This window comes from Typopeltis vanoorti, chromosome 5 (genome assembly GCF_054136105.1).
Source record: "Typopeltis vanoorti isolate ZY-2024b chromosome 5, IOZ_Tvanoo_1.0, whole genome shotgun sequence".
NCBI lineage: Eukaryota > Metazoa > Arthropoda > Arachnida > Uropygi > Thelyphonidae > Typopeltis > Typopeltis vanoorti.
Window position 1 is genome coordinate 1,547,540 of NC_143553.1, and position 13,840 is coordinate 1,561,379.

Genomic DNA, 13,840 nt, shown 5'->3' on the forward strand with positions numbered 1-13,840 from the left:
TGACCAGAGAGCCAAAAGAGATGAAAACCAACCAGTTTGAAACAGCTGTCAGGCAGTGAAACCTTTACAAAAATGGACCAATAGGAGGGGAATATATGGACGCTTGGGCAGAGTTCATCTCTCCTATAAGGTCCGTCTACGGCAACTCTTAAATATCGGCGAGTGTATTCCAGTAAGCTCTCTGGTCAAATTTCATACGAAACTTTTATAGTTTCTATATTCGGCTTTGAAATAATGCTGGATTTAATATTCACTTAATTTTTATAAATTTGCATTGTTGAAGCGAAGCTTTTCGGCTCTTTATTTCAGTAAATACTTTTATGCACCGACAGAGAGTTAGTTTACGAAAAATACACCTCTCCGATATTTCAAGTTACTTAGTACTGAGTTTTGGCTCTCCTAAGGTTTCTGCCTGATCTCTGATGAAAACCAACCAGTTTGAAACAACTGTCAGGTCAGTGAAATCTTTTCAAAAATGGACCATGGACCAATAGGAGAGGAATATATGGACGCTTAGGCAGCATTGATCTCTCCTATAAATCTGGCTAGGTAGGTTGACCATATTTCCTTGAGACAAAAACGGGATGGGCGTTTAGTAATATTGTGTATTCATGTAAAAGCAAGATGATAAAAAAAGTTTTATTACATAAACACATTATTTTTGCAAAGTCTTTTGCAACCACCAAAATTGGTGTTAATGTTATCTGCACACAAAGCAGCAATTTTGTTTTGTAAGGCAAATTTGTCACTTCCTTCCTTCAACATAGCACACAGTATGTTGGATGTTTCACCAGGTAAGGAAATAAAGTCTAAAATTTTGTTTTGAACACCACAATTTGGCAAAAAGTACTGCACGGAACGACTGGAAAAAGTTCGATGTCTTTTTTGTCTGATGCATCTAAACTGATTGCAATACGTTTTGTTTTATTCAAATCCGTTATTACTTCCCAATATGTCGTGCTAAAATGAATGTTGGTTATCATTACTTCTGATTTGTTGCGTGGCGAAGAAAATTTTTGTTCATAAATTTTATTTATCAGTTAACAAGCACTCATTTGCACGAAAACTTTGTCCTTGATGCAATTTTATCGCTTTCACTATCACCATGTCTCATCATAAACAAACTGATGTTTTTAACTGAAGCCAAAGTCTTTTCAGCATCCTTAGGTTTCTGGCTATGTAGATGTTGGTTGTGCTTCTGCCTCCATGGGCAATGGAAAAATGGACATTACAATGTTGGCATACCACTTTTGTTCCATCATTACACAGCTTGTCCATCTTAATACATTTCAATTCTTTCTGGAGTTCGTCATTAAAACGGCACAATCGCCTCTTTGACATTGCAAGGATAGACTAAAAACTTTTATGGAATTTTAACCACTAGCATTGAATAACAAAGCACCCGTTTAGCATACAGGCTACACAAAAAAATAACAATACAGCAGAACAGACACCGTGCCTGAGATGCACAAGTGTTGCCAACATGTATTTTTTATTTTCTCTGAAAAATCACTGTGGATATCGATATTTAGTATTGAACAATGCGATTCCATGGTTATACAAATTACTTGTATCCATGATACTGATATATGATTATAGGATTATCAATAATAATTTATGATTGATCAATATTAAAGTACATTTATAGTTTTCATTAAAATCAGGACAAATTTGACATTTTCATTAAAACGACAGGACGTCCCGGAAATATGAAAAAAAGGTACTGTCCCTTTTAAAACAGTACGTATGGTCAGCCTACAGCTAGGCCAACTTGTAAATATCGGAAAGAGTGTATTTCCGTAAGCTCTCTGATCAAATCTCATACAAAACATTTATAGTTTCTATATACCACTTTGAAATAATGCTAGATTAAAAATCCACTTAATTTTTATAAATTTGCATCCAAAGCGAAGCCTTTTGGCTCTGTATTTTAGTATAAAAGTATTGTTCTTACTAATGTGGACAAAGGTAATGCCACAGTCGTTCTTAATGCTCGTGAATTGTAAAATGAATGTTATTCTTTGATTCATCATCATATAATTCCTGACATGTACAATAAAGGGATGTACAGGATATCATAGTACTACATGAAAAAAATTACATCATTACTAACTTCCTATCTACAATTATCCTCCAAATCAGTCTGTTACTTGCCAAGACTCCAACATTATCAGATCTTATATTTCTATCATCTAAGGCACTTTGTACCGTATCGATCTACCTATATCTTGGTCTTCTTCTGGGTTGTTTTCCTGCCAACCTGGCAGAGAACACTTGTTTTGCTAATCTTTTCTCTCCCATTCTGTTTAAGTGACCATACCACCTGAGATTAGCTCTGCTAATGCATTCCTGGATGTTGAACAATTTCAAGTTCTTTCTTAATATCCTCATTTTTAATATGATATTGCCATTGATGCCATCTGTTCATGCCTATAATTTTTCTCAGGACTCTCATATCTGCGGCCTATAGTCTTTGGTCAAGTATTTTACTTCTGACCCAGCTCTCAGATCCGTAAGTTAAAACTGGTTTGAACACTGTCTCGCCTACAGCTAATTTAGTGTTCCGACTAATTTCTCTCTTATTCCATATGAATTTATTCAATTGACTTCCTACCATACCAGTTTTTTGACTCTGTTGTATATTTCCATATTTAATTTATCATTTTTGACTCTGTTGTATATTTCCATATTTAATTTATCATCTTCACTAAAAATCGTGTCTAAGTAGCTGAAATGTTTTACTTGTTTCACAGGTTCTCCATTCACAAAGCAGTTGACAGTTTCAATGATTCTGCTTATTTTCATTGTCTTTGTCTTTTTATTGCTGACCTTCATACCATATCTATTACAACAGATATTCATTTTAGCCAGGGAATCTTGCAGACTTGTAGCAGATTTATTTAGAAGTATAACATCGTCTGCATAAAGCAAACAGCTGACATTAACATTTCCAATTTTGATATCATTTTTAATACCACTTTCCTTCATAATGTGATCCATATAGATAATGAATAACAGAGGCAATAATGTACATCCTTGTCTCACACCAGATTTAACATTAAACCATCTTCCTGTACTTCCTTCAATTCTAACTACTGACTTACAACCCAAATAAAGACGAAGTATTGCTTGACATAATGCCCCATTCACACCATATAACTGTAGCATCTTGAATAGCTTCTCTCTTGGCACCTTGTAATATGCCTTTTCCAGATCGACAAAACTTAAATAAAGATCTCTGTTATATTCCCATGAGTTCTCAACCATCTATCACAACGTGAAGATCTGATCCTGACAGCCTCTATTTGGCCTGAATCCAGTTTGTTCTGCACCAAGCTTTTCTTCCACAATTCTTCTCAACCGTTTCTCAAGTATACTTGCATAAATCTTACCAGGAACACTCAGTAGGGAAATACCTCTGTAATTCTCACATTCATTTTTATTTCCCTTTTTTATATATGGGTACTATTAGAGCTCTACTCCAATCATCGAGAATTCGTCCCTCTGTGCAGACCATCTGAACTATGTAGTGCAGCCAATGTAAGACTTTTATACCACCATACTTAAGCATTTCTGGTTGATTTTCATTTACTCCTGCTGCCTTTCCACATTTCAAGCCTTTGATGGCTTTTTCAAGTATGGATATGTATTCCCTGACTGTGAGCCTGTTTGAGTGTTTTTTACCACTGTGCTATAACTACTTGTTTCATTTAGCAATTTTTTGAAGTAATTAATCCATACTTCACGGATATCGTTTTCTCACATTTTCATGTCACCTTTATCATCTCTAATTCCTTTAACAGCACTCTTTATTCCATTTCTAAGCTTCTTGAACAACCTCCAGAATATTTTGCCACCTTCTTGATATTTATTTTCTATGTTCTTGCCAAAGTCTTCCCATGACTTTTGTTTAGCTAGTTTTACACAGTGCTTAGCTTTCTAACATTTGTCTCTATATTCTCTAAGAGCACAAGCTGACTTATTTGACAGGAGCTTTTGATATGCTTTCTTCTTTTCCTTCACTGCCTCTTTAACTTCCTGCGTACACCATGGAGTTCTGATTTTTCTATCCTTGCAGACAACCTCACCACATGCCTCTATAGCTGAATCAATCAGAGTTTTCTTCAGGGGCTTGCTACTGAATCTCCAAGGTTTGGTTCCTGTTCTCAAACTCTTTAATTTTTTCTTGAATAATCTTTGTGTATTTTAGTCTACAGTTTACATCTGAGAGCTTCTCAACTTTTATTTGCTTTAAAACTTTCTTACATGTTATTTTTTTCAAAATGAAATTCAATTTTATTCTGCTCAAGACTAAATAGCGATCACTTCCAATTTCAAATCCTCTGTACACTCTGGTGTCCTGCACCAGGGAGAAAACATCACAATCAACAATAACATAGTCAATGAGACTTTTCTTATTCCTAGCACGTTCTCTCCATGTGAATTTGGGCACATTTTTATGATGGAACATGGTGTTAGTAATAACCAGTCCATGTCATGAGCAGAAATCCAACAGGTATTTGCCATTATTATTAGCTTCGCTCTTTTCTCCAAATTTTCCCAAAATATTTTTGTATGTCTCACAATCATTTCCTACTCTGCCATGTAGATCCCCAACAAGGACCAACTTTTCCTTTTTCATTGTGTCGGTTGCTTTTTCTAAAGCCTGAAAAAATTCCTCCACTTCTACTTTAGTAGAACCTTCTGTGGGACCATAGACACAAATAAGCCACATTATCCAGTTCCCCATTCTCATATTTGTCCAGATCACTCTACTTAAGATTGCCAGCCATTCAAGAATATTAGCCTCGTGTTTAGTGTTGAATACTATGGCTATTCCTTCTTTTCCTTGATTGTCATTGCCTGAATATAATATTTTGTATTTTGTTTCAGTCATCCCTATTATGTCGATCTGGTAGTTATCTAATTCCTCAACTAGCTCCATTTCTTTGCCATTCAGGCTTCTTATGTTGATAGTACCGATCTTTAACTCTGGTGATGTTAAGTTGAAGTGTGTTTTCAGATTTGTTCCAGTAGCTGACTTTTCACTGTTCGCCCCTGGCGAAAACAACGGGGGCCTAGTTTAACAGGGCGATGCCCCAGCCAGCATGAAATTTTGTCATGTTGTACCGTCATTTTGTATTTTGGTTTAAGCCAATAAGAATACAATTTAGTCAGCTAAATCTCAAATTACCAGCTCATTCTCGTTTGTTCAGTATCCAGTTAGATATCCAACAGAGCGCACCACGAGAAGGTGAGGATTGGACATTTGGTCAAAAGCCCTGGTCAGTTCTCCGCATTCCTTTAAAGGCTATGTTTTAAAAATTAAAAATTAAAAAAATTAAAAAAGTTCCTGGCCTACTGACCACAAAAAAATTCACACCCTTTGGTTCTCATTCTGCTTTTTTACAAAAAAAATCCATAAACCCGATTCCTCCTTAAGACACAGCAGATGCCACTGATCCCACATGCTGCAAATTATCAAAACAGCTGGCAAACTCTCTTACCCCATTCATCATACCACATCCTATATATATATATATATATATATATATATAAAACAACTTTATCATCATCATCATCATCAAATTTCTGCCATGTACCCTCAAGGGTTGTACAGGATATGATAGTACTACATGAAAAAAATTACATCATTACTAACTTCCTATCTACAATTTTCCTCCAAATCAGTCTGTTACTTGTCAAGACTCCAACATTATCAGAGTTTATATTTCTATCGTCTAAGGCACTTTGTACCGTATCAATCCACCTATATCTTCGTCTTCCTCTGGGTCGTTTTGCTGCCAACCTGGCAGAGAACACTTGCTTTGCTAATCTTTCCTCGCCCATTCTGTTTAAGTGGCCATACCACCTGAGATTAGCTCTGCTAACGCATTCCTGGATGCTGACAATGTCAAGTTCTTTCCTAATATCCTCGTTTTTAATATGATATTGCCATTGATGCCATCTGTTCATTCCTATAATCTTTCTCAGGACTCTCATATCTGTGGTCTCTAGTCTTTGATCAAGTGTTTTACATCTGACCCAGCTCTCAGATCCATAAGTTAAAACCGGTTTGAACACTGTCTTGTATACAGCTAATTTAATGTTCCAACTAATTTCTCTCTTATTCCATATGAATTTATTCAATTGTCTTCCCATATTTTTTTCATTAATTTTAATAGGATAGGGCATAGGCTAGTTACGTTTTGTTTGATATCCTTAGGTCTTATACCATGAACTCCTGGGCCTTTGTTTGGTTTGATTTGATGTATTAGAGAGAGAAGTTCTGCTTCTAAAACCCCTACTGAAAATTAAACTTAAAATAATACTGATATATCGGTAAGCTTTAACATCATCTCACTGTATACTAATATTCCCTTGACCTTAACAGTATTTTAAAAAACTTTCTTTCTGATATCTCACATCTCTTTTCCTTTGCTAAATATTCTGGACATTTTTATTGGAAGAACAAAATTTACAGAGAGATGAAACTGTTATGAGTTCTCTCCATTCCCCCTCTCACTCCCATTTGCTAATTTTTACATGGAAAATTTTGAAAAATGAGCCACAGATTCAGTCTCGTCAAACCTTCAATTGGATAAGATATGTAGATGATGTATTCATTATTTGGCCTTATGGCCCAGACACATTAGATTTCTTCCTCTGTCACCTCAGAAGGCTAGATCAAAGAATCCGGTTTACAATGAAAAAGGAAACCAGCAATAGTTTATCCTTCCTATAGTGATATGCTTTCCAAATGGTAACTGCTCCTCCTTCACTGTATACAGAAAACCTACTGATGCTGGCAGATACATTCATAAACTCCCTGCTGCCACCACCACCGCCACTCATTTCAACAATATGACATCCAACAGAGCCTACAATGTTTGTTCTCTAGTGAAACCTCTCTCTCTCAACAGATCTCAAGCATATATATGCAACACGTTCCTATCGAATGTTTACAGTTCTTACAAAATTTAAAAAAAAAAAAAAAAAAATCAAACCTTCACCCGTCCCCCAACCTTCTCTTTGGAAGGATTTCAGGAATGAGATACCATCTACTATGCTCAGGATACATCTGAAAAAATACTGATCTATTGGTAATACTGATATATCCAGGTCCGTAAAAAAAAAATACAACCTCTGCACAGCTTTAAGCCCCACCTGAATGTTACCCTTATCTGCTCTACTAATGATCAGCTCACTCCTCTGTGAAATGCCTGGATTATATAAAGTGCCCTGTTCCTGCAAGCTGGCATATTTTGGCGAGACAGGTAGATCATCTACCATCTGCATAGATGAACACAAAACATATCTTCAATCACAGCTATGGTCAATCTGATCTTGCTCACCACGTACTGGATACCACTCACAGGATCTTCTGGAAAAAAACACCATGTTCCATCATAGTAAATTTGAGAATCTGCAGATGCAACCAAAAATCAACCAAATTTAATTAAATATGGATTCAAGAAACTTCCCAAACTCTGAGAAACAATCCTCAGAAATCCCAATTTACAACCTAACTCACGTACAAACACCAAGAGGACACCCCCCCCCACACACACATACACCTAGGTAGGACTTTAGGATCAGACCCACATGTCTCATTTATTACTGTGTTGATTCATAGTGAAGAATTTATGGAGACACAACACACTTCATTACTTTACTTAACATTAAACAAGTAACAATCGAAGTTTTGGTCTCTGTATTGAAGTCATCATCAGGAATACATACATATGCATAAAGTTTGTATGCATACAAACTACATGCCATTGCACTATACAAAGGCAAAATTAATCTAAATGCTTGTTAATCATTTATCCTAGCCTAACCTCTGGTGAAAGAAAAAAAAAATCGTAGCTACATTAAACAATTTCTACAGTCCTTTCGTATTGAGATTTTCTTCTGTCTGGGGTTGTTCTGGTTGCTATATGGGTTGAAGATGGGTCCTTCACATTCTTGGAATAATTAATCCACCATTTTTGTTCAGATTTGGATGATGTTTTAGCATTTCACAAGCTTTTCTTTTAATTTTCTTTCAAACCAGGCTTTGGCTTTGGTTCACAGGGGAAACAGAATGCACTCCCAACCAGAAAAGATGAACACAAATGGCACATGAAATATTAAATACCTCCACTATGGTAAAACATGCCTTTGAGACCACGCGCTCCAAACATACCAAGAATTGATTGGAAAGGCACTAAGGCCTACACCGCACCAAAATCTGGTTTGAAAGAAAATTCAAACCAGGTTATATTAAATAATGTTAAACCACCCACCACAACTATTCTCAACAATATGGCATTATTAAATCTCTTACCAATAGATCCCATAATCTTTGTTCCAGTGGAACTTCTCTTTCAACCGAACTCAACCAAATACACAACACCTTCCTTTCTGATAGCTACAGTGATTACAAAATTAGAAAATAATCGGTTACAACTCCCTTTCCTTGGCCATTGCTTCAGAAGAACTTCAGAAATGCCATCACCAGTCTCTACATCCGTGGCATGTTAAAAAAAATAGTCAGGGCCTTAAAAAAAGTTCAACCTCTACACAGCTTTTAAGCACCGTTGGAAACTTGCTACCCTTATCCGTTCTACCAAAGATCAGCTCCCACCTCTATCAGTGCCTGGAGTATACAATGTACCCTGTTCCTGCAAGTTGGCTTAACTTCAGACAGACAGGTAGATCAGCGACCATCCATTTAGAAGAACACAAATCATACACCTGCAATCACAACTATATTCAATCTGGCCTTGCAGACCATGTATTGGATACAATTCACAGGATCTACTGGAAGAAACCCACCATGTTCTACATAGTAAATTCAAAAAGGAAAGGCTGTTTTTAGAATCTGTGGCGGCACTTAGAAATCAACTGAATTTAAATAAATATGGATGCATAAAACTTCCCAAAATCTAGGAAACAATAATTGTCGGATGTCTCACTTTACATCCTAGGCCACCTACGAACACCCATAGAGGGCGCATCACCTAGATAGGACTTGAGAGTCACCCACGTGTTTGATTTAGTAGTGTTGTCTTTTTGTGTGTCTATTGCAAGAGTTATTTGTAATCCCTGAAGATGTCTCAGTGACTAAGACGAAATATCGGAAGCATTAAAATTAGTTTTTAATCCTTTCCTAGTGCTGGAATTGTTCCATTAAGTCTCCAACATGATGTCCTCTGAGTACTTAAGCCTTAACATGCAGATCTAATAATAACAGATATTTATAATGAATGTTTATAACTACAGTAGCAATGCTAGCTCTAACTGGGAAGAAAAATGTCAACTGTGAGACCATCACCTCACTTACTGGACATTTAGGCAGCTTGAAAAAGTTTGTGTTAGGTTTCTGGAACAGGGTTCCTAAATTATCTAATACTTTGCCTATCCACAACACTGCTATAAATTGTAAACTTTTCACTTTTATTTACTGATGAACCATCTCACAAAAACCCAGAAATTAATTACAGAATCTATTCTATACACTAGCAATACATCAAGAAAAATAGCCAAAATATTAAAAGCAGTCAACATCAGACTAGCCTTCAAACAAATTAACACTTCATGAGGCTTTTTATGCTCCATTCAAGACAAAGTTCCTTTTTGTAAACATCTTTGTATATGCAAGATTCCATGTTCTTGTGGAGAGATATATGTTGGTCATACAGGGAGAAGTTTCAAAATCTGCAACATAGACCACATAAATTATACTGAAAACAAAAAGAAAGAAAAAAGCAGACTTGTAGCGCACATCTTCAAAGAACATCACACAGTAAATTGGTAAGCATCCTCTTACCCCTACTTACAAGAAAATTACTTTGACAGGTTATTCAAGAAGTCCTCAGAGGTCAATCATTCAAAATGCACAGTAAATAGAAATCAAAGAATGATCCTTAACATGTGCAACATTAAAGGCCTCTATTATGATAACAATCACAGACAAAGGTTCCACAACAATGGAGAGGGGAACATGTTTTCACAACATGTTGGTACATTTTTTATTTTTCATGGAGGTATTCATTTTGTAATCACTTCCTACCTCAAATCATTTGTATGCTTTTAATCAATTACAATCTCACAACTGATAAACTGTTTCTTGTTTCCTAAACTGCCATTTTGCCCAAATGAATTTCAAGATTTTATTTTTTTTCCCCAGTTCCATAAAATATATGATAATGTTTCCATTTTTATTTTAGTATTAATTCACAGCTTTCTTTCACTTCAATGTATGATTATGTCATGACTTATCTCTCATTTGTGATTTTTTTAATCTTTGCATTTAATCCTTATGGATCACTATATGGTCTATATTAATTAATAGGGATTACATTATAAAGGAATGTGGCATTCAAACTTAATACCACTTTCCTTCACCCTCGAAAATAAATCCAGTGCAGGCCTTTAAGATTCTTTAACTAGATTGAATGATGAATGTAACAAAATTGATAAGAAACATCAGCAATAAAAAGAGAAATTCGATGAAAATAAACAAGAATATGAGAAACAACACTTGCTTCTCAATGAACACAGTATCAAACAAGTAATATATTTCAGCTATATTTAGGGACGATTTATTAATGTTATTAATAATATTAATAAATTCCAATCTGTATTATACTGCTGTGATTTCAATGAATAGCAGGTATTTAATTAAGAAAAAAGAAAAGTCAATTATAAATTTTCTTTATCTTTGATGAAAGATAATTTGTATATGACATATCATATACTGAAAGCAAATAAAATATCAAAAAGAATAACAGAATAAACAAAGGTATGATGGGGAGCCATTTGAATAATTTATAAGAATAAGAGAGAAATTAGCCAAAACACTAAATAGGCAGTATAAAAGACAGTGTTCAAACAATTTTAATTTATGGATCTGAGAGCTGGGATAGAAATAAAAAAACAGATCAAAGACAAGGGACAGCAGATTTTTGAGAAAGATAAGAACAGCGAACAGATGGCATCAATAGCAGAATCATGTTATAAATGAAGATATTAAAAAGGAACCTGACACTATCAGCATTCAGGAATGTGTGAGCAGAGGTAATCACACTTGGTATGGTCACCTAAACAGAATGAGAAAGGAAAGTTTGGCCAAACAATTATTTGACATCAAGTGGGAAGGAAAAGATCCAGAAGAAGACAAAGATCTAAGCGATGTGATACAGTTAGAAATGCGTTCGAGACTAAAATATAAGATTTCACAGTACTACAGTCATGAAAAATAGTAGATTAATAGATGAAAAATTATTCATTGGGAAGGCTAATATAATGTTAACTCTATCATGTAGTACTGTCACAGTATCCTGTACACCCCTTCAGGGTGCATAACATGAATTTGATTTTTGATGATGACTATACAGCAAATCATTTGATCGTCACCAAAGAAATGAACATTCTTATCAGTTGTATTTCCATCCTGTTAAGCATTCTTCTTTGAGTAACAGTTGCCATAAATGACACTAAATCTACTGGTTAATTTCAATTAATCATGTGGCTTATTAACTTTTGTGATTTTTGAACAATGCGGTTATTATTAGGTTGGTCTTCATAACACCTGTCTTTATGGAGGAAAAAAGTTAAAAATGAAAACCAATATCAACAGATGTCAACTTTATAAAAGGAGCTGTGTAATAATAAATAAATAAATAAAAATTAAAAAAAAACTAATAATAATTGAAATACTTACGGTTGGGGCACACAAAAGAATGTTTTCATCTGATTCCAGGGCAGCTGGACATAATCGACTTTGAATTCTGTTTAAGCTTTTGTAACCTTCAAATGCTGGTTGGGCATATTTTGGTAAGCGATCAATTGGAACTAATGACTAAACAAAACAAACATTAAACAAGATAAAATTTAAAAGAATTAAAAGAAAAAAAATTAAACAAATAAGCTGATTTAGATTTTATAGACGAATTCAGTTAATTAAATACTCAAGGACTGCAAAGCATTATATTTAAATAGAATGAATACTTGAAAAGAATGTTTGTTATAAACTAAAAATTCAACTTTTTTCTTAGAACACAAACAGCATTTATATACATCTGCTGGAGAAAAGAAAACCATTCTAACCAATTTATGTGTAGTTTCCATTATATAATGTGCTTAAAAATAATAGTTATAGAAGATGTTTAGACAGAAAATGCAAAACTATGGTGCTTTTCAAATAAGCTAAACTTTTAAACTTCTGATTTCCACACATATCCTGAAAGAGAAAAGCATTTCGGTATTTGTAAGTTCTCAAATTACCATTTTTTGCAAGATTATTTGAATCAAAAAGCATTAAATTTTAAACAGAGTAAGCATTTTAACCAGCATAAGTAGTGCAAGCTAAGGCAACCTGGAAGCTGATGATTATTTTCGCATAAGTTCTCTAGTCAAAATTTCGAAAATTCCCAATTTTATACATATCTTTGGCTTGAAATAACATAATGAAATAATAAAATAAAGAGACTTGCAATAGATGTATTTAGGAGTGCATTATCTGCATAAAGCAAAGAGCTAAGTTTGATAACTCTGATTTTAATATCAGATTTAATGACACTTTCTTTCATGATGAAATCCATATAGATGATGAATAACATGCATCCTCATCTTATCCCCGGTTTTGCATTAAACCATCTTCCTTTATTTCCTTCAATTCTAAATGCTTACTTACGACTTAAATATAGACTATGTAATACATACTCTACATAGTCATATAATACATGTTCCATTTATCGCATATATCTGTAGTGTTTTGAAAAACTTTTCTCCGGGCACTTTGTCATATACCTTTTCCACACCTACAAGTCACATACAGATCCTTGTCATATTGCCATTATTTCTCAACTATTTGTTGTAAAGTGCAAATCTGATCTTAACAATCTCTATCTGGCATGAACCTAACTTATTCTTCTCCAAGTTTATTTTTCACAATTTTTCTGAACCTCTTTTCAAGTATGCTCACATATATCTTACCTGATACAGCAGAGAAATTGCTCTGTAATTTTTGCATTCAACTAAGTCTAATCTTCTGGAATTCCAACCCCTGATATGCGGTGTAACCAATGTGAAACATTTATATTTCCATATATAAGAATTTCTGGTGAAAACACCATCCTTTCATCTTGGCAAAACAATTATTTGACATCAGGTGGGAAGGAAAAGATTCAGAAGAAGACGACAAAGATCTAGGTGGTGTGATACAGTTAGAAATGCGTTACAAGACTGAAATATAAGATTTCACAGTACTGCAGTCATGACAAATAGCAGATTAATAGATGAAAAATTATTCATTGGGGAGCCTAATATAATGTTAACTCTATCATGTAGTATCATGACTGTTTTATCACTGCTTGTTTCATTTAACAGTCTTTCAAAGTAATTACTCCAAACATCTAGGATATCCTTATCTTCAGTTTTCATCTCACGTTGATCATCTTTGATTCCTTCTACAGTACTCTTTCCTGCATTTTTAAGCATTTTCTATAGCCTAAAGAAAGTTTTTCCCACCTTCTGATATTTATCTTCTATATTCTTACCAATGACTTCCCATGACTTTTTTTATTTACTTTTACTTTATTTATTTATAAGACTGTGAATGCTGATGATAAACTGCTATTTAAAAAAAAAAGTAAATGTAGAAGTTTAACATCAACATTTAAAAACTGGTAAAATATAAGTATAATTTAAGAACATGGGGATGTGCTTGAGACACGGGAAATAAGTTTGGGAACCCAGGTTACTATTAATAATATATATATATATATATATATATATAGATAGATATTATTTTGTTGTGGGGAGATGGGGGGGAAGAAGGGGAAGGGTATCT

General features: G+C 34.4%; 1 protein-coding gene across 1 annotated transcript in view; it reads right to left on the bottom strand.

The window, feature by feature from the left end:
• Brr2 (U5 small nuclear ribonucleoprotein l(3)72Ab) overlaps window positions 1-13,840 on the bottom strand; it is a 486,889-nt gene that overhangs the window by 354,403 nt on the left and 118,646 nt on the right. Inside the window, exon 12 of the mRNA XM_090392214.1 lies at window positions 11,711-11,848. Coding sequence (XP_090248340.1) covers window positions 11,711-11,848 — 138 coding nt within the window. The remainder of the gene's footprint in view (window positions 1-11,710; window positions 11,849-13,840) is intronic.